The sequence below is a fragment of the Camelus bactrianus genome, chromosome 6, assembly GCF_048773025.1.
Source record: "Camelus bactrianus isolate YW-2024 breed Bactrian camel chromosome 6, ASM4877302v1, whole genome shotgun sequence".
NCBI lineage: Eukaryota > Metazoa > Chordata > Mammalia > Artiodactyla > Camelidae > Camelus > Camelus bactrianus.
In genome coordinates, this window is record NC_133544.1 from 65752766 (window position 1) to 65775699 (window position 22934).

Sequence of the window (22934 nt, forward strand, 5' to 3'; positions counted from 1 at the left end):
ATGGGAAAGGGTCTCAGAAATGAAATATTTGTTACCTAAGATCATCAAGTATTAGGTGACAGAATGTGAAATATAATTTTTCTGATATTGAACCCTATACTCACTTCATTATCCCATGCAGCTTCTTTAAAAAAATAATAAAAATAACTGCTATGTTATAAAAGCAAAAAAGAGATGACGTCAATGAATAATGGAATCATATACACAGTCTATCTTTAATATGAAGTCCCAAGTGTAGGCTAGTGTCCCTGATTCTACATTGAGATTGGTGATCAACCTCAAAATACTTTGACTCAAATGGGGCACTCAAGCTTTTTACTAAAGATACAATAATTCCTGTAGGTACTGGGTAGCTTATGAAGAAATATGACGGAAGAATAGTCCTACAATCTGAGTTAAAATAAAACACTAGAAGCAGAAAACTACTGAAATTGAAGGAATCAAGAGCGATTTCATGAAGGAGGTAGGACTTGAATACAGCCAACATTATAGAGGCTTCTAAGTGGTTAGTTCATGCTGGAAACCTGTTCAGGGGTCTCAGTTCCCTCTGGAGAAAGAAAGGTGATTGGAACTGATTAAATGGGCACTTCATATCATGAATCCATCAAAAAGCCTTCTGTTCCAAATAAGAGTACTTACTATAACAAGTAAGGTAAGAATAAGTGTTTCAGCAAATGCCAAGTTCCCCAGGACACAAAGGTACGTTAATTAGTGATAGAAAATTGTCAGGAGTGACTAATCATGGAGACCAAAGCAGCAGTTACCAGTATGTCAATAAATGACAGCTGTCAACTATTATAGGGCTTTATCGTTCTCCCAACAATTCCCATCACATGTCTTTGTTCAAGTTGTATCCTCAGGAAGTTTAAATAAAAGAAGAAATAAAGCAGAAAATCAGAGAGGGGACTGATCTTTGAGTCAGTAAACCTGGGTTCTAGTATAAGCTCTAACACTAGGTAAATTTATGGTTTTGGTCAAGTTATTTAACATATTTGGATATTTATTTCCTGATCTACAATGACTAGAGAGTTTAATAAATAAGGGATATTGAATTTATCAGTAGGTCCCAGAGTTGACCTCATTGATTTCAGTCTCTTTCATTAAATTGAAATCTTTTATTTTAGTCCTATTCTCTCTTTTGGTTTTCCTAGGGGCAAAAATTTCACTTTCCTGAATTCCCCAGACTCTTGTCTTTTCCTTCTTTCCTTACATAGTCAGTGTCTACCGGAGCAAATACATTTTATTCACTCTTTCAGCAAATATATGTTTCTGATTCTAAATTTTTGATACACTGAATTGAAGAAGATAGATATGGTTCATAAGTTTATGAGGCTTGCAGCCTAGTTGGGAAGCAGAAATTAAACAAATAATAAATTACATTTGTGGTAAGTATTACTAAGTAATACAGTATTCTTTGAGAGCAAATCAATTAAACTTATATAAGATAGTCTAATTAATATAATTAAATAATAATGAATATTATATTCATTTTTATTGAAATATATTTTCTGATATGGAAGTTTGATGCTCCCTGTTGGTCAATAGTATTTAATTTTCTTCTCCATTCACTCACTATGTCTCACGTGTTGAGTGCTATTAGGGCAAGTGAAATAAAGAGTAGACTAAACATTTACAGAATATTTATACAGCCATTTGATTATACATTAATTATTTTACTAATTACAATTTCCTAGGTAAATAAACAGACTTAAAGAGTTTAGGTAATTTGCCCAAGATCAAGTTGTCAATGGCTGAAGACTATATATATATATATATATATATACACACACACATATATATATATGTCTTTGTAATCTAAATTCAAAACCAGTATTCTTTTTGCAAAGCTATGATGTAGCTCTAAATATAAGTAAATAATTACAACAAAATGTGATAACTCCTTGTACAGATTTGTACAAAATGGTTTCCACTATGCTATCCATTTAATAGTTTTAAGCTTTTCAAATCATGTTCTAAGTACTCTAAGGCAATGTTTCTCAAATTACCTTTGTGGAAGGATAAGGTTTTTCTTTAACTTCTAGTGTTTCATAAACTATGGCTTTGGTAAAAAAAAAAACAAAACAAAAACAAAACAAAACAGAAACATGAATGTCACTGTAATGTCAAATTGCTAGAGAAGTTTCTAAATATTCATATACTCTGTATCTAATATAACACAAACTGGTAACAGACAGTTGATGGACCTACACCTCTCTGTGATTAGTTCTTTGGGATTGGGGTCAGAAGATATCAGTTTTAAGCCCAAAATTAAAAATTTTATGGTTTAATTCCTCTTACTCATGTTAAACATCTTGTATGTCATGAATAATATTGGAGCATCAATCTTTGGAGGAAGCAGAGGGTTTTAAATGCAGAGAGAAGTTGGTGATAAGGACTGCTCCACATGACAGTCACTGATTTCTCTGTGTGATCACATTTATTGGCCATAAGCATACTAGGGTCAGTTTTAATGATAAAGTAGAAATAGGCTTCATAACGTTGACTGCTCTTCTTCTAATTTATGAAAATAATTATCTAATTTATTAAAATAATTATCATAATTTACATTTTTTCTTATTATTCTCCTTCAGGTAGCAATGCCTACAAAGCCAATATATGGAGCAAATCACACTATGGTGTCAGAGTTTGTGTTCCTAGGACTCACTGATTCTTGGGAAATACAACTTCTCCTCTTCGTGTTCTCCTCCATGTTTTATGTGGCAAGCATGATAGGAAACTCCCTCATTATTCTCACTGTGACTTCTGAGCCTCACTTACTCTCCCCCATGTACTTTCTGTTGGCCAACCTCTCCTTCATTGACCTGGGAGTTTCCTCCGTCACTTCTCCCAAGATGATTTATGACCTTTTCAGAAAGCGTAAAGTCATCTCCTTTGGAGGCTGCATTGCTCAGATCTTCTTCAACCACATCATTGGTGGTGTGGAGATGGTGCTGCTCATCGCCATGGCCTTTGACAGATACGTTGCCATATGCAAGCCTCTCCATTATCTGACCATTTTGAGCCCAAGAATGTGCATTTCCTTTTTAGCGGCTGCCTGGATGACTGGCCTTATCCACTCTATGGTTCAACTGGCTTTTGTAGTAAACTTACCCTTCTGTGGTCCTAATGTGTTGGACAGCTTCTACTGTGACCTTCCTCGGTTCATCAAACTTGCCTGCATAGACACCTACCAACTAGAGTTCATGGTCACAGCCAACAGTGGATTCATCTCTGTTGGCTCCTTCTTCATTCTGATCGTTTCCTACATCGTCATCATTCTCACTGTTCAGAAACACTCTTCATCAGGTTCATCCAAGGCTCTGTCCACACTTTCAGCTCACATCACAGTGGTAGTCTTGTTCTTTGGTCCTTTGATATTTTTCTATACATGGCCATCTCCCTCTACACACTTGGATAAGTTTCTGGGCATCTTTGATGCAGTTCTTACTCCTTTCCTGAATCCTGTTATTTATACATTTAGGAACCAAGACATGAAGGTGGCAATGAGGAGGGTGTGCAGACAGCTAATGAGATATAGAAAGATCTCTTAAGTGATGCCTGTATTGTAAAGAGCCCTTGTTGACTACTGATGTTCATAACTGATGGTCAAATTCAGAGAGAAGCTTTTCTTTGTCCTACTTAGATTTTATTATACACACTGATATTGAGTCTATTTTGTCTTTCACTTAGGAAGGAAGGACATTCACTTCTGAAAAGAGAAAAGGAATTACATATGAAATATTTTTAATCAACATTTATAGAAATCTTGAGCCTTAATTCCTAAGGAATAATATTTATATGAAGTAATTATTACAGATACAAAACTGGGCATATTTATTTAAGGCCTTCAGAACAGGGAGAACTCTGTCTCTCTTTTTAAAAGAAGCCTGTCTCACAGACAGGAATTCCTATCAGTACCTAACAGGGGTTTGCTAAGGGAAGACTGAACGGAGTCTTCGTGTTGTAATGCTGCAGCTTGGCCACATTCTACCCCTCCTTTGAGGGAGCTGTTCTTGAAATACAAAAAACTGGGAAATACCAGGATTTTTCTCTATGATTAGCATTATGCTACTCAAATCCATTAAAATTTAATTCCCCTTTTCTTTCTAATTCTTTCTTTTCATTTTTCCTCAGCTACATGTGGTCTCTGGGCTAGGAAAAATTTTCTCCCACCCTCTCCTTTCTGAGGCTTTCTTCTGTCTCTTTCTCCTCATTCTATTATTTCTCCTTTTCCCAATTCCCTGAATTTGCTGCTCTGTCCCCTTTTAATTCCCCTTACGGCTGTCCCCTTTAAATTATTCTATGTATTTATTATAAATGGCCTCCTCAGCAGTTCCATACTTTGAAGAAGTTGTTGTTTTGCTACAGGAGTTCAGCTGTGGTGTGTAAGTGAAGGGAGAATACCTAACTGGCAAGGGGAGGGTCACTTACAGAAGTGGCTTTCATATTTTTGACTGTGACCCACAGTAAGGAATACTGTATACATTGCAGTACATACTGTGCCACCTCCCCATAAGAAACTGAAACAAAGTTTTACATAACTTTTATCCCAGCACGAATAGGTGCACATTTCACAGTGGATTTGCCTTCCTGTCTGCTCTCATGGCTTCACACTGTGTCAACTTAGCTAAACCAGAACTATGTTTCCAGAATCCCTTTCATGTATGTTTCCACGTTAGGCTTCACCACAGTTAAAGTTTGTGTGAGGTTTGGAACAAGGAAGTGAAGCAGTAGCCATTTTGGTTCTGAAGACCAGAACAGGGCGAGTGCGTTACAGCTCAGGCCTGCTGCTGGCTCACCTGCTGCTGTGGGACAACACCTTGGGCCTGCAGCTCCTCTGGCTCCTACTGGGTTTCCACCTCAGCGCCTCCAAGTCCTGGGCCAGGTGCAAGTGCATCTTCATGATGAAGAGCATCAGCTTATTCAGGTCACCTGCATCATCAAAACTGGAAGCAGTGAGAGACAGACACACAGTTCTAGGTTATCCTTGGTCTCCTTCGCTTCCTGCCCATTTTCCCTTCCGTATTGCAGGTTCTGCAGGCTGCAGACTCAGCATGAGCTTCAGTGGCAATAGACTTACACTGCTTAATGTCTATTCCCTACAACAACTCCTTTATTCTAAATCACTCACAGTGGTTCTACCTTTCTGATCAAACTCTGAATAACACACCCTTAACATGTCTGCCAGCCCAGTCATTTGCAGATTTATAGAACGTCTTATCCTTAACATGGTATCTACATTGAGTTGCATCTAACCAGAGATATATTTTACAGCGAATGAAGTATGAGCTTAGACACATATGAATTCATTGTTCTATTTACATGTTTCAACACTTTTAAAAGCAACTGACTTGATAGTGGAATGGCCTGCTGAGGTGCAGTGACAATGACAATCGCTGGGACACCACTTGGGATGGTGACGTGCTGTCCTACAGCATGCAGTATAAACCTGTGATAAGCTACAGAAGCTGGCTGTGTTATTTTCCTCTTCACAGCTCCTGTTGGGTTACCCTCTTCTGCACCTACAGCTTCTACTTGTGGTCCTAGAATCCACTTCTTCCCCATCTCCCTGTAGCCCCAGAGATCATAAGAGTTCACTGCTCTTGCCAGTCCTGGGTTCCTTTACTGTCCTTTGTTGGTTCTTGTAACTCTGTCCTAACTCTTGTATATAATTCCTTCAAGCAACTCTCTTCAATCACCCATATAAATGTGACATCTTCTCCTGTCTGGATTTTAATACTCTGAAATATCTATAAAACAATGAAAAGAAATGAACTAGAGCCATATGCATTTACATAGGGAAATAGAAACAAATGCAGAGCATAAAATAGATCTGGACTAATACATACTACATGATGTTTACCCCTAGGGAAGGGACCCCTAGGGATGTTTACCCTAGGGAAGAGAGCAGGGACCTTCAGTGAAGGGTCATGATCAAATAGTCATTGGCTTTATTTGTGATGGTTTACTTTTTTTAATTAGGTTATTTAAGTGCTTTCTGTCCAATTAAAAATTATTTTAAAATCATTAGTTGATTATTTTTGCTGCTACTAAGTCATTCTCTGAGATTTTGAGATTTCAGAGTATCCCTTGATCATATTAAAAATTAAAATTTTATCAACTCTAACATATACACTCTTTCCCCCAGCTGAACTGAAACAGCTGATAACATATTTGAAATTTCTCTGTTTCAGACTATTCTGGGGCTTAAGGATAATGTACCCCTGACTGACTGATCACAGGTCTGTTTTATGAAGCATGTGCTCTCCTTCTTCATCAGCACATGGACATGAATAGCCTCTGGTGAGATGCTGGGAAATACTGGAAGAGGTCAGCATTTTAGCTTTGATCTAATTTTATCCTTCATATTTCAGTTTTGCTCAGTTCAACAAATATATATTAAGTATCTACTATATGACATAAAATGTACAAGGTACTAGAAATACAGAGAAAAATAAGGGTGCATCCCTGCCATTGAGGAGCTTCTAACTCTGTGGGACATGGAAAGAGAAACAGTTTCAATGTCATGAGGTAAGTGTAGCGATAAAGTATGCACAGGATGCACAGGATGCTATGGAAGTACAGAGAGGAGCACAGAGCAGTGGTTTCAACAGTAGCTGTGCAGCAGAATTACCAGGTACTTTCAAAAATACTTAGACCCTTAGCCCATTTCTCAGAGACTTTGATTCAGTCGGTCTGGGGTGGGCACATTTTTTTTATTTTAAAAAGCTTTCTGTCTCATCTCCCACCACTCCCCACCCTGGGCTTAATGTTCATTAGTACTAAATGACTATCATTTCTCAAACATGCCAAACATGCCAAACATGCCATGTCTCATGCTGCATGCTGTTAATTCCTTCTATAATGTCTTCCCAGGGACACCCATTCCTCACCCCTACCCCTATTCCTCTCTCAAACTCGTAAATCCCTACTGAAGAGCTACTTCCCCTGGGAAGTCTGCCCGGTTTCCCCCAGGCAGATTTAAGTGTTCTTTCTTCTATGTTCCTACCCGTGGCATTGAACATGCATTAGTACAGGTATTATCCAGGTTGGATTAAGATACTTCCATGCATGTGTCTTCTCACTGGATTCCAAGCTCCTTGTCTAGAGACTGGTATATGGAAAATGATCAAAAATGGTTTGAATAAACAAGATTATACTCTATAGCACAGGGAAATATATACAAGATCTTGTGGTAGCTCACAGTGAAAAAGAATGTGACAATGAATATATGTATGTTCATGTATAACTGAAAAACTGTGCTCTACAGTGGAAATTGACACAACATTGTAAGCTGACTATAACTCAATTAGAAAAAAAGGTTTTAATAAATAAATTCCTAGCTTTCAGGACACTTAGATTCTAATGATTTTTTTTCCCCTTCAAATAGCTTTAGGTGTCATTTTGGAGATTGCACATTGCTTGACATTTTTTAGTAGAATATCATCATTTTATTAGACATATTCCTTCACTCCCTCTGCAGTACTTTATTTGAAAGCATTGCAAATGGACAGCAAAGTTGAAAGAAATTTATATTAATACCTGTATACCCACCACTAGATTCCAACATCAACATTTGATTCAATGGAGAAAAGATGATTTCTTTAATAAATGGGTATGCAGAAATTGGATACTCTCAGGCCAAAGAACAATGCCAGGCCCCCATCTTATAACACTTAGAGAAATTAACTCATTATGGAGTAAACAGTTAAGTGTAAGACCTGAAAGCATAAAAGCTTCATAAGAAAAACATAGGGAAAAATCTTCTTGACAATGGCCTTATCAAACATTTTTTGGTTATGACACCTAAAGCACAAAACACAAAAGCAAAAATAAACAAGTGGGACTACATTAAACAAAAAAGGCTTCTGTGCAGCAAAGGAAACCATCAATAAAATAAAAATCCAGCCTATGGAATGGGACAAAATATTTGTAAACCACATATCTGATAAACCACATGTCCAGAATGTATATGAAGCCCAGATAACTCAATAGCAAAAAACAAAAATAATCCAACTTAAAAATGGGAAAAGGACCTAAATAAACTTTTATACAAAGAAGATACTCAAATGACCAACAGATACTTGAAATGAGGCTCAACAACACTAATCATGAGGGAAATGCAAGTCAAAACCACCATGAGGTATCACTTCATACCTATTAAAATAGCTAATTCCAAAAAGACAAGAGCAAATATATGCTAATGAGAATATGGAGACGGTGGGTACCTTTTTCACTGTAGTGGGGACGTAAATTGGTATAGTACTGTGAGAACCAGTGTGGAGGTTCCTCAAAAAATTATAACTAGAACTAAATGTGATCCAGCAATTCCACTTTAAAGTATATATGTGAGGGAAATGAAATCACTGTCTTGAAGAAATGTCAGTACCCCCATGTTCATTGTAGCATTATTTACAATAGCCTAGATATAGAAACAACCTAAGTGTGCACTGACAGATGAATGGAGGAAGAAGATATATATACATATATATATGTTTGTAGATATATATATAGATACATATATGTGTATATATCTATATACATGTATGATGTAATCTTATTCAGCCATGAGACAGAAGGAAATCTTGTCATTTGTGACAACATGGATGAAACTGCTAAGTGAAATAAGTGAGACAGAATGACAAATATTGTATGATTTCACTTGTATGATGTATCTTAAAAAAAAAAAAAAAACCCAAAGCAAAACTAAAACCTGAACTCATAGAAACAGAGAACAGATTCATGGTTACCAAAGGTGGGTTATGGGTGGTAGATGACATGGGTGAAGGTGGTCTGAAGGTACAAATGTTCAGTTAGAAAATAAATATGTTTGGGGAATTTAATGCACAGGCATTGTAACTAGTTAACAATACTGTATTGAATGAGATGGTCCCTGACAAACAATGGTGTGACTTATGAATTAGACTTTATGATGGTGTGAAAACAATATTCATTGGGTAAACCATGCTTCCAGTTTTGAATTATGATCTTTTTCTGAGCTGGCAATATGTGATATGATACTCTCTCTAGTGGGGCTGGGCACTGGATGTGAGCCATGCAATCACAAGGGCAAACAACTGATAGATTTACAACCATTCTGTACCCACGCAACCATTCTGTATTTCACTTTCAGTATAGTATTCAATAAATCACATGAGATATTCAACACTATATTATAAAATAGGCTTCCTGTTAGATGATTTTTTGCAACTATAGGCTAATATAAGTGTTCTGAGAACATTTAAGATAGGCTAGGTTACAGTATTCTATTCAGTAGTTAGGTGTATTAACTGCATTTTCAACTTAGATATTTTCAACTTATGATGGATTTATTGGGACATAACCCTGTCATAAGTTGAGGGAGACCTGTATTTGAAAGTTGCTAAGAGAGTAGATCTTAAAAATTCCCATTACAAGAAAACAATTGTATGTGAAGTGATGGATTTAATTAAACTGTATGTTAACTATTTTGCAGTATACACACATATCAAATCATTATGTTGTATAACTTATTCATATGTTATATGTATATAACATATACAAGGCTTTATGTCAATTACATCTCAATAAAACAGGGAAAAAACATTTTACTATACTTGCTTTATCACGTATCTATCCATCTAGCCATGTATCAATACATTTTTGATGCATTTCAAAGTGAATTGTGGACATCAGTTTCCTGCATTTAATAAATAACATCATTCATTCATATCAAACATTCATTGAGGGTCTGCTCTGTGCTGGACATTGTTTCATATGTTCTGGAGGCATCCCTTTTGAAAGTGAATATTCAAAGAAATCATTCTTTTATAGGAGTGAATTTTTCATTGATTTTATTTTTATGCACCCTTCAGAGCTCAGCTGCTGCGACTATCCAACATGAATGATGGCACACCCTATTATTCACTCCAAAATCATTTTTTTTTAACGGTGAAAGAGGTTCAAGCAATTTCTCCTGCCTATTCAGCAATACGGGTGTTTCAGCTGATTGAAATTTATAGTGAAATCCGTATGATTTTGATTAAATGTCTTCAAATTTTCCAGGAATTCTGCCTCAATTTAAACCACCAATGAGGGAATAAGAATTGACAGATAAAATTGCCAAAGGTGATGTTCTTAAAATATCCAGTCTCAGTTTTAGTTTTGGTTCTTCTCCAGTGACCAGTAAAGATCTTTCTTTCAGTTATTCTTTCCAAACCAGTGAGTTTCCAGGGACAACCCCTCTGACCACATGAGCTAAGTTAACAAAATGTAAATACCTGCAGCAACACTGGTCACTGTTCTCCAGTGCTGTTAATTAATTAACTTTTAAAATTATTTCAGCTTTTTATAAGCTAGCAGTGGCACAAGCAGCTCAGTTACCAACGTACTCCTGTTCTGTGAAGATGCTGCGCCTGGGGACAGGTAGGTGAGAAGACGGGAAGTCCAGGTAACAACAGGAAAAAACTGAGCTTAATCTATTAAATTCAGTTTCAGAAAAATAGTCTTAGTGGCAGAATCTTCATTTACAGATATAAATAAATTTTTGGTTGTGAGTAGATAGGTTATAATGAAAAGAAGGAACAGATCTCATTAGGGAGTGTACAAGGGCCTATAGATTGTAGAGGAGGGCAAATAACTGACTCTGACTTTTATCTGATGTTTAGAAGTGTGTCTTAGCCTTCCAGAGTGAAACTAAAGCCATAGAGAGTCAGGGTCAGTACAATACAATGTCTTCAGCACAGGCAATGCATTTGGGGGTTCAAATGATGACTTAGAAAAGAGTTTATTTACTTTTATCTCATTCATCTGTTTGATAGGAGTGAAGGAAATTAATAACCACAGAAGTTAAATGTCAAGACCACTTATTCTGTTTTATTTCTGTATTTATAGAAAAGTTTAAAAAAATAATCTAGAGGCCAGTTCTCTAGGCTATTTCTTGGGATTAAAACCAAATGATGCACAGAGAATTTGGAGAAGAATAGACTGGTAAATTGTCTTCCTGAGGATTACCCTGACCCTACCTGCATGTCTAATTACACACCTACCATCATATTCAGCTGTGGTGTAGAAAATCTGCTCTAATCGTATGAAAGGAGAATTAATCTTTGTTATGATTTATGTTTGTTTGGCATTTTGGTTGGTTTTTTTTTTTTCTCCCTCTCTAATTTTAGCCACCACAATGTCAAATAGATGTAGAAAAAAAGGTTGAGAGAAAATAACACATTTAGGAATCCAGGGGAATGGAAATTGATCTTACGGAAAGGTAAAAGAAAGGGACAACTTAATTTAGTTACTTAACTCAAGTACAGTAAGAATTTATTTAAAAGGGTTCTTGATAACATCTGTATTCTAATTTCACAGAGCAACAGACCAGTGGACACAGGCTGAAAATAAAGAACTAAAAGTTCACTTAGAAGCAGAAAAGTTTTGGACTGTCAAATTGATGAATCATAAGGATGGTCATACTAGAGAGATACTGAATCCTCAAATAGTTGTCAGGGTGATTTAGATATGCCACTGATACATCATGTGTGCTGGACCAGAAATGCTCTTTATATATGTAGTGGTTTATTTCCAGGGGCTTGTTAGTAGGACGCTCATTCTATTTTCTTCAACTATAAACTTAGTAAAGAGGAGAATGTCTTCTGGGAGATTGGCCAAATCCATGTAAATCTTCAAAACAAATGATAGTGTTTAGAGAGCAAATGTTAAAGGGTCACTGTAACTTTAATGGCCTTGAATTAAGAAGAGTATCATGGTAGATTAAAATCCTGGAGAACAAAAGGTTTTGAAGTTTACCTTTAGAACAAACTCAGTTTGACTTAGAGCAAAAATGGCTCAGTATCACTCTTTCAGGGGAAGTTGGATGCCTTCCTCCAGGTGTGTGTGTTCAACCAGGAGCAACTCTTGTCTTTGAATCTCTGAAGACACAAGCCGTATCCATGTTAATGTCTTCTGGTATCCAGTTTTTGGCGTTGCTTCCTTTCATTTTTCAGAACAGCAGGCCTATTTCCAGACTCCCTATTTTTTCTATTTCCTTATCCAAGTCTTCCTTCTGATGTATCTCTTTTAGAATCATTATACTTGGACAGTACCAGATGTTCCAAATTTATTTGGCTTTTTATACTTTCAAAACTTCCAGTTGTTTAAATAGTTACATATGAGTTAGCCACTGCTTCCAAAAAGTGATCAGAAAAAAATCATTTACATAATCATGTGAGAGACTTGTCATTTCTTATTGTCTGATCTTTGGGGAAATCAGTAGATTGGACTGAAGTACTTCCTATCTTTTTCTTTTATTTGGAACATATTCCTCTGTTTCTTCATTTTTTCCCTTGACTCTGTTGGTTTCTCTGCATTAGAGAAAACAGCCACCCCTCCTAGTCTTGAAGGAGCGTCTTGCATAGGAGATGAAGCTTATGGTTCAACCCTGCCCAAGCTCTTGGCTGTCTCTCAAACATTTATGATTTTCCAAGCACCCTATTTTATATTTATTGGTCCCGGTAGTTGAGGGGGGTGCCAAGACCTGTCAGTGCCCAAGTGGGAGGACCCTAAAGTCAGGCAGTTCAGAGGCTAGGCCCTTAGGCAGCAGCTTTTAAAGTCTGCAAATAGGTACAGTCCTGAGGGGCCACAGTATAAGCCCCACTGTCCACGAGAGCCCAGTAATCTCCAGGGGTTCCCTGGGTGGCTTTCGCAAAAACTGGGGCTCCAGAGGAGTATGGTCCTGTCTGGGAGACAGAGGTGAGCTGTAGTGAGGCAGAGGGAGCACAGAGATGCCTTTGTTCCCTGGAGCAGGTCCATCAGAGGCCCCTACACGGGGCCACACCTGAAGCCGCCCCTCAGGCCGAATCTCCAGGAGGAGATAATCACAGAAAGCCTGGGGGTGAGTCAGTCTGCTGTCTGTCAGGTGCCCTGGGGGTGGTAGCCAGCCAAGAACTGTCTGTCCAATTGTTACAGTCCCATGGGACCCAGGAACTGGAGGACCTCGGGCCACCAGAGCCAGGTGCTCCAGGGGCGTCCCTTGGGTGCAGCTGCAGAGACAGGGCACCAGCCCCGTGTGAAAACTCCCCACAGGTGGGGGCGAGGTGGGGGCGGGGCGGGGGCGGAGGGAGGTCCCGGCGTCTGGAGCGCGACCAGAGCGGGAAGATGGCGCCAGGCTATGTTTAGGAGGCCCCGGACAGCCTCCAGACGTGTATCCAACCAGCTGCCTGCCTCTCAGGCCGAGTCACCAGGACAGGGAAAAAGCAAGCGAGCTTCTCTCATACCGTCTGGGCGGCCCTGAGTCTGCGGCTCCCGCGCCAGGCCGGGCAGGTGAGTCCGAATTCCGGCCCTTTAAGAGCCGATTCTCAGGTGTTATGTGGCTAGATGTTTTGGAGGCTTGTCATTCAGGTGCAGGTCTTAAAATCTGGTGGTGCCTGGTGTGGGGTTCAAACCCTTTGCCCCTCAGGGAGAAGCTCTGGGTTGGGAGCTCCTCAGACTGTGGGGCGGTGCGCCGGCGGTGGGGGAGGGGAGGTCAGGAGGAGGTTGTGCCCCGGCCTCGCCTTACCTGCTTTGTTATGGGCTTTTCTCCTTGGGCTGACGTGTAGGAGTTGCTCAGCCAGATTTTAAACCTTCTTCAGACGAAGTTGTTTCACATGTAGCTGTAGGTTCAATGTGTTCACGGGAGGAGGGGAGTCCAGGACCCCCTTATGTCGCCATCTTGAGCCTGAACAGGGACCATCTTTCTACTGTGGATGGAAATCATCAATGAACAGTTTATAATAGGAATAGAAGAGTTTAACTGAAGCAAACTGAGGACTGTAGCTCGGGAGATACAGATTCAAGAAGAACTTGAATTGTGCTCCACAGACTACAAAAGAGGGGAGGCTTATAAAGGCAAAAACTGCAAAATTTCATAAATTGTCAGAAATTAGGATTGAGGCTGGCAAGAAGTAAGGTGCTTGTTAAACAAGGGTTTTGGGAAATCCAAAATAGTTGCAGAGTTACTAGAGGAGACCTTGAGACTATAAGGTTGCAGCAGGCAGCTGTTGGCAGATACTGTTTTGAGAACAACTGGTGGTGTCCTAGATTCTGATACTATTCAGAAAATTGAAGTTCTCAGGAATACAGGGATATGTCTGAAGCCACATTCACAATGGCCTTCCAGCTCCATTTTGAATGCCTGAACCGTAGTTAACCTCATTTTGAGTTTCAAATGCATTCTTTTCTTTAATACTTAAAGAGATATACCAGACATGTTTACTAGACTGAAAACAGGCTGTTTTGGTTCAACTAAAGTTCCAGTTAAATCACATATGATGTAGAATGGCTTCCCCACACCTCAATATGTACAAAGTTTTCCATCACTGCTGTACATCACTGAGCATTCATGACCTTCATCACCCAGATGGTGGGTCTGCTTTGTCCTCATTAAGGAATGGGTGACACTTCTCTGAAAAGAAAGAGGGGCTTTTATACTAAAAGTATAGAAATCAAAGATTATAATAACTCTTACTTTTCAGTTGCCAAATAACAGTGCCAGTAATACATTTTACACATTAAATAATGATGTAAATAAGTTTGTTTTTTAGGATGAGCATACTACTGTTTTAAAAGTATTCTGCCTTGTAGTTGGTTCCTTTTGTTAACATCATGCTTCATTATCTATTTGTATCCCATTATCTCCCTTTTCTCTTTTTCTCCTTTGTCATTTCAGTCTTTTGGTGATGAGTAAAAAGTAGAAAACAGCTTTCAGGTCTGTGGTTACTTACACATTCTAATTCACAAATCCTGCTTTCATGCTTTGTTCCTTATGCTGAAAAATGTACTTTAGTTCAGCCAAGTAGATCAAATGTTGACAAGCTTTTTCTCTGAAGGGCCAGATTATAAATAGTTTTAGATTTGTGGGCTGTATGATTTCTGTGGCAGCCATTCAATTCTGCTGTTATACTATCCAAATAGCCATAGACAACATAATGAATAGACACTGCTGAATTCCAATAAAACTTTGTTTATAAAAACAGGAGGCATAGCAGATTTCGAGTGGCCAATATATACATTTGTTCTATTCCCCCCAACTATCAGGCTTTGCCTCACAAGAGTCTAAAATGAAAGGCAATTTATTGGCACAGAATTTGCAGTTAAAATTTAGATATTCTTATCCCAGTAGCACCAACTTACTTGCAGTGTTATCTTACCCAAGTCACTTAACGTCTCTGAATTTCATTTTCTTCAAAGTCTCCAATAGAACTCACAGGTTTATGCTTATGACTATGTGAGATAATATTTGAAAAGACTTTATCAATTTCAAAATTAGCCGGGGTTCCTTTCCTGGACTGTAGCCATTTGCTTGGAGTCTGTCGGTTTAAAAATGAAATTTGCTTTATCTTGAAATGTACATTAAACTTGCCTTCTACTTTGTACTTTTGTTATCTCTCTCTCTCTCATACACATGCACATGCACAAATATCTTGTGATGTTATCTCCATTATTTTGTCTTTTCATTGTACTGATATGTACTTTTATTGCTTTGTGTCACCTGCCAAATTAAAGATTTAATGCTTTACGTCTTCAGTTCATTGGTAAAAATAATAATGGCAAATATTACACAGTACATACTATGTGTCAGGCAATATTCTTAGCTTTACCTGTATTAAGGGAAAGGAAACTCACAAAGTGACTGGATAAGGATCCAAGGTCATATAATACTGTGAGAAATTGTACTTTTTCACTCATGAACTTTTATGAGACTCTATGTCTAAAAGCAGTTTTACAAATTGAGAAAAGAAAACAGAAGCAATTAATTCTGAGGAGTAATAAATTCTAAGGTGTAAAATCAAACCACAAGGAATGACTACCCTGAACCAGAGCTGACCGGCCACTATGAAAAACAGTCCGGAAGTTCTTCAAATAATTAAAAGTAGAACTACTGTATGATCCAACAGCCCTAATTCTGGGCATATATCGGAAGCAGATAAAATCACTATGTCCAAGAGTTATCTGTACCTCAATGCTTATTACAGCTTTATTCACAATAGCCAAGACATGGAAACAACCTTAATGTCCATCAATTTATGAATGGATAAAGAAGCTATGAGATAGATAGATAGATAGATAGATAGATAGATAGATAGATAGATAGATAGACAGACAGACAGATAGATAGATAGATATTGGAATCTATTCAGTCCATAAAAAAAGAATGAAATCCTCCTTTTGCAACAATTTGGATGAACCTTGAGGGTATTATGCTAAGTGAAATAAGTCAGGCAGAAAGACACTAAATGTTCTCCCTTTTATGTGGAATCTAAAAAAGCCAAACTCACAAAAACAGAGAGTAGAATGGTGGTTGCAAAGAACTAGTGGAAGGTTGTTAAAAGGGTACAAACTTCTAGCTATAAGATGAGCACATTCTGTACATTCACCTCATGTACAGCATGGTGACAGTACTTAACAATACTGTATTATATGCAGAAACTTAAGAGAATAACTCTTAAATGTTATCACACACGAAAATGGTAATTATCAAGGCAGTGAGGTGTTAACTGACCTTATTGTGGTAATCACTCCGCAATGTATATATGTGTCAATCCATCACATAGTACACTTTAAACTTACAAAATATTGTGTGTCAATAATATCAATAATTGTGTGTCAATAATAACAGGATTGCTGAATTAGATATAAAAGTGGTTAAAGTTCATCAGGCCATCAATTCTGGGGTTATCTATTCTTTATTATGTGCAGAACTTACATGCATCTTTACTGAGCAAAAAACTGAGTAAAGAAGGGAACTTCACTATGTCTATGCCCTTCAACCAATACTTAATAGCAAGATGAATTAAGTGCATTCTCCTAGATAATCCTTGGGTGGCTTTGTCCTCATAATGTTGAAAGGATGTACCCCAAACTTTTGCCTTCAAGTTTTGTATTTTTATGTATTTATTGTCCAATAAATTTTCTTTCCTTATGAATTATCAATTCATTCAATTTTTTTTGCTTCCTATGGTTCTATTTGAATTACTGTAGCAGAAGAATGTAAATGTCTGTAATTATTAATCTATTATTTTAAATGTATTTTATTTTAATGTTTTTCATTTTTAGTATATTTTAAATTCAATAACACTGTATTTTGGGCCTTATTTTGAATTAAATAATCCTAATGTACTTAATTGTGTGTCCTTGCATTAACCAATCTTTTGGTGAATTATCCTGTATTTTTCAAATTTGCTGTACTCTTGACAACTATTGTGATTGGTTTCCTATTGTTTCTCTGTGAAGTAAAGGGTCTGTGCACACATCTCTCCATCTCTGTGTCTGCACCCTGTCTTTCTTCTACTCTGTTTCTAAAGGTGTTCCCATCCTTTTCCATTATTCAAGTCTTTCATGTTTACTCGTACTTGTTGCTCCTTTGAACACATAAAGAGACTTAGTTGACAAAGTATGTCAGATTTCTAAGTTCTACAGCTGTCTTTTCAGGAAAACTTGGACTTCTTCCCATTTAGAAATTAGAAAATACATTTTCCTTACATTAGAGATTCCCCTAGGTCATATAAAAAAAATTAAAAATATGTGAAAAACAAAAAGGTAAATCTTTATATTTGTAAGAAAATAAAATTATATACCCTTTTTCTTCATCCTTTCACAATCCTGTAAGATAATTCCCTTGGCCTGATGACCTCAGTGTGAGCATCCCAGAGCTCTGATGCATCAATTGGTCACCACCTTCTACTAAAGCTCATTAGTCAGCTCAGCTCTCTCAAAATAGCAATGTTTTGTATAGCATTTTGTCCTAGGAAAGGTGAGTGGAAGGATGTGGGCAGTGCTTGTGCAGAAGAGAAATTGTAATTGGTGAAACTTCTCTGACTCCCTGACCCTGCTGTATCTGAGATCTTTTGATAGATTAGGTAGGTAGTGGTGGTGGAGAGGGGTGGAGGGGCTGGTGGACTATATATCAAGAAGAATCTCCTTCTCAGGTTCCCATGCTTCCAGAGAAGGAGGCTGTAAAGAATGAGCAAGAGCAGAAATTATACAGAGAAAAGCTCATGAAAGAAAATGAGGTTGATTTTTTTGTAGTTTTATTGAGAAATAATTGACACTGTGTAAGTTTAAGGTGTACAGTGTGATGATTTATATATATAGTGAAATGATAGGTTTATTTAACATCCATCATCTCATATAGGTACAATTAAAAGAAAAGAGAAAAAATTCTTCTGATGAGGGTTCTTAGAATGTATTCTCTTAACAACTTCATGACAGCAGTGTTAACTATAGTCATCGTATTGTAGTGAAGTGATTTTTAATCAGAATCCAGATTTGAGAATTAAGATGGGGAGAAACAGCAGTTACAATAAGCTTACAATTGCTATCCTTGCTTTTATAATCTCTTATCCATATTTTACTTTCTCAATGTATCAGGTCACTTTTAGGTTCACTTGCTGTATTGCCCAGAGTATAACTTGGCTAAACAATTTCAGTGTGACCTTCTGGCCCCCAAGGATCTCTGTCTCTTTTGACACTACATGCTGCTTATTATGCCAAACATGTGCTGCTTGAAAATTCTAAGTATTAAGTTCCTGAGTATTTCTAAATCATGTCAGAAAAATATTCAATCTAGCTTATTTCCAAGTTTATGATTCCCATCATCAACAAGATTCTAACAATTGCTTGGAAATTTTATTTGTCTCTTCACTATTTACAGATTTCTGCCACTCCACAAATTTTGTTCATGTAGCATATTGTCTTATTTTCTACATTTTCCCTCAGAAAACCTTTTCTCCTATATTATTGAAATTTTTGTCATTTCTGATTTTGCATTCTTCACTTGGTCACCATTTGTTACCTCCCAACAATCTTGACTTTCTGTTTACTGTTTGATTTCACCTGCTCTCCTTAATGGCACAAAGATATCTCAGCCCTAAATCTATGCCTTTTTCTTAGGCCTTTTCTTTTTAATCTCTTTGTGGCATATGAAAGTGACAAACATTACTTCTTTGAAATTCCTTTCTTCCTTGTTTTTCTTATTGTGCACAGAAACAGGGCTTTTAAAGGCAGATAATATATGAAAACAGTAGTTTTATATATAATGTTATATATATATGTAATATAATAGGGATGGTGACAATTACAAGGTATTTGTTTTTTGGGGGCCATGTATGGTTTCTCCATTAACTTTCTTTTATCTCTTTATGTTATCCTTTGAACAAATCTTCATTTTTTTCCTCATGACAAAATTTTAGATGACTTCCTAATTTTTTCTCTACCTGGGATCTTTCTGGCTTGTCAATTATTACAGCTTCTTATGAATAAATTACCTCTTGATTTTGGTGAATCTTTTACTGGCACTAAAACCTTGGTGTATTTTGGTTCTTTCACATTCTAATCAGCAACCACTTTTCTCCCTGCCTCTTGACTTGTAGCGATAATGTGGATTTAAGTATAGGCTCTGCCACTAGTAGCTGTGAAATCTTGGGTAAGTTAATTTATGTATGTGTTAAATTTTCACATGGGTAGGATGGAATATTCTTCTGATTTAAATGGGATTCTTTTTTTTTTGCAGGTTTATTGAGGTATAACTGACATGTAACATTATGTAAGTTTCAAGTGTACATGTTTTTAAATTCTTGTTTAAAATTCATAATAGAGATAATTGTTTTAGTTCATGAACGAATAACCATATTTGCATGATGTAGTCAAATATCAATGGATATGGAATCAGAAGGCCTGATTTTTTTATTCCAAACTAAATGACTATGTTTTGGGATAAGTTACTTATTTCTCTATAAGTTGAAATTCCTCATCTATAAATGAAAATAATTCTACTATCAGAAATATCCACACGATAGGTAATAATAAGGATCAAGTACATGAAAGTACTTAGTAAATATGTGCCATATAAATAATGCATGCTTTTCCAGCTCTAAAATTCCGTCATTCACTCTTTCAGAACCTTTTGAAATGTGATTTAAGAGTAACTGTATTTTGTTCTCTGACTCTAAGAAAGGCATGGAAGGTGACTACTAATTATATCATGAAACCTGGAAGATAGAAACTATGTAAGTTCCCTGCTATTCGGGCTGTTATTGGAACTGCTGCTGCTTTCTCTGTTTCCTTCACCCTCTCCTCTCTCTTGTCTTTTTACATTCTTCTTCTTTTTCCTAAAACATCAGAAGTTAAACCATGGACCACTATAAGCATTGAGAAGAACCTTCCCTACTCTACAGCTGGAAATGTGTAGCAAGGATATCAGGTTCTCTTGGGAGTGGTTGGGAAATGTGTTAATGCTTAGTTTTGATTTTGGAAACTTCCTTTATGCCTATTGGACTTAATGGAAAAAGATAGTAAAGCAGAAAAATAGCAACTGTGGGAAATTATGGACCTGAAAAAAAATGGCTTTACTGAAGTGTGGGAGCCCATGATTGGGTTAATAAACTGTAACAGACCCCAACCGCTTGTCTCCTTAAAGAAGAACAAATGTGCTTAGCAACTGCTTTGCAAGTAGGCGCTTGTGCATCCGCACTCAGGTCTCCTTGCCATAAAAAGCAGAGACAATGCCTTGCTTGCATAGTTGTCGTTTTAGATAGCACTCTGCTCATTGCAAAGCAACGCTGGGTGTGCCTGCTGTTAGATAGTCTTTTATCCCCAAAACAAGTGGCTGGTCTGGTGGTCTGTTTTTAACATATCTATAAGAATGTATGTATGTTGTTCCCCTCTCCCCATGACTTCCCTAAAGATAAACAAAGCCTGTGTACTCATTGTGATTTCTACAATCTCGATCCCATCCTGTCTTTCCCTAAATTCCTGCATTCCATCACACAACTGTTAGTGATTTTTCCTTTGATTGTACACAATAAATGTGGGAGCATTTGAGAGGCTCGTGGAGTTGTATCCAGACTCCTTCTCACTCTCTTGACTTTTTCCACAAAGTCTCGAGTAATTCATTCCATCTTGGTGGGACTTCTGCTGGCCAGAACCCACACTTAAGAGAAGTGTTATTGACTAAACCATCAAGAGATCTTTGCTACTTATTTCATTTGGTGTTTTAAGAGCACAAGGGCTAGAAGAAATGGTCTTTATCTTCCTCGAAGTTACAATATATTTCAGGAGAGAAAATCTGTAATATTAGAGCTATTGAAGAATTATGATAAGTAGCAAAGGATTTGCTCTAAATAAGGGATCAATTATTTTCTTCTCTCAGAATCCCTTCCCCTCTCCTCTCAGCTGATTAAACTCCTACTAATTTTTCAAAACTCACATCAAGTCCATTCTCCAATGTAAAGCTGTCTCTGAATTTCCCAGTGGACTCTGTCCTTCCTGGCCAACAACAAACACCTGGAGCTTCTCCTATGATACCATATTTTAGGTGGAGAGTTATTAATTTTCAATTAAAATTTTAAGTTTCCTGACTTCCAGTAATAAGAGAGGGAAGAGATTAATATAAAGTAGAGTTACTAGGGAAATTTTCATGGAAGAAATGTGGTTTTGCTTTACCTTTAAAGGATGAGCGGTGATTGGAAATTTTCTTACGTTGCACTATCCAGTACATAACCGCTAGCTACATGTAGCTATTGAGCACTTGAAATGTGGCTAGTGCAACCAAGAAAATAGATTTTTAATTTCATTTAATGACCACATGGAACTACTGGCTACTGTTTTGCACTGAGTAGGGTTTGGCTTATGTCTTCTCACTTTATTTTTCTACTATGTAGACTCTGAAGCCATATGTGGACTAGAAAATCTAGATTCTCTGTCTATAACTAGTTGCTTGTTCCTTTCTGGACCACTGTTTTCTCATTTGTAAATGATTAACTTGGACTAAATAATCACTAGTGAGATTCGCAGGATAATTTTATGACCAGTCACAGTCATCATGCACAGTTGAGAGGTGTGTGTATGTACAAATGCCCACCTTAAAAGGCAAAGACTTTGGGATCCATTTTTTTCTATTGCTGGGTTTCTCTTGCCCTTTCACTTACAGGCCTGAGGCTTTTTGTGCATCCATGTACCTTTATTTTACCAGCCCTTTACTGTGTAGGCTCCAGCCTCCTCCTTTCCTTAGTTTACTCCAGCTTTTAGCTGCACATCTAAATGTTATAGGAGCAGGAGGACTTGACACAGAAGTGTTTGACCCACAGAAAAGAGAATATATCTTCCATGTGGTAACACTGTATTCCCTCCAAAATTGGGTAAGAACAGGAGAGGTTTGTGTAGTACCCCAAAATCAGAGTTAGGAAAGAATCCAACTTGGCATTGAATGCCAGACATTTGGGAGGTTTGAAGAAAGGAGATGAGATAAGAAGAATAAAAGGGGCTAAGGGAGAAGGAGGGACAGGAGAGGAACAATGTTTCTATGACAGTTATAACATTAGTGTGCATTTCTTCATCCCCAGCAAATTCTAAAAGTAGGGATCCAATAGCTGTAACCAAAGTATATCAAAAACCTCAGGGATTGTGAAGAATCTCATGAGATAGATCAAATTGGCTTCCTTAACTTCCTTGACTTCTCACAACAGGCCCTTCCGGAACCTTGCGTATCTTGGCCTTGTCCTGGCTGCTAAGCACCCTTGTAGGTATTGTCACTTATACTTCTTGGTGCTCATGCAGATACCCTGTGCCATGAATATTTATTCTACCCTTTCCTTGGACCTGTCATACTCTAGAGTCACCACTATGCCCTGTGCCTCATTCTCTTAAGCTCACTTCTGCTTTGTGGGCATTGCAAATATGACTATAGGTAGTAATATAAAATGACTCAAGAGACATGTTATGTGCCTGAGATGAGGTGAGGTTAAGAAAGGACACAACTTGAATAGCTGAAGTATTGCTTTATGAACTGTTTAAAAATAGAACCAGGGAGTTCTGGCAAATGCCATCTCCACCTCTTCTTTCTTCTTCTCTGTGTGATGCACTGTACCACCTTCCCTACCCCTCCCAATTCTTGCCATGCACACTATTATGTTCTCATATTTGTTCTA

General features: G+C 37.4%; 1 protein-coding gene across 2 annotated transcripts; it reads left to right on the top strand.

Annotated features, from left to right (window-relative positions):
* LOC105076851 (olfactory receptor 4F3/4F16/4F29-like) lies at positions 1 to 3551 on the top strand. Of its 2 annotated transcripts, XM_010965081.2 has the most exons (2): positions 1 to 10; positions 2623 to 3551. In XM_010965081.2, the coding sequence occupies exons 1-2, from the start codon at positions 1 to 3 to the stop codon at positions 3549 to 3551; spliced, it is 939 nt and encodes a 312-aa protein (XP_010963383.2). The 2 variants fall into 2 exon arrangements, with proteins under 2 accessions (XP_010963383.2, XP_045380185.2); XM_045524229.2 differs by lacking the exon at positions 1 to 10 and having other exon boundaries at positions 2598 to 3551.
* The last annotated feature ends 19383 nt before the right edge of the window (positions 3552 to 22934 follow it).

What these genes read in the sequence shown, in the direction of transcription:
- LOC105076851 (XM_045524229.2), top strand. Translation starts at nt 2,598, where the DNA reads ATGCCTACAAAGCCAATATATGGAGCAAATCACACTATGGTGTCAGAG.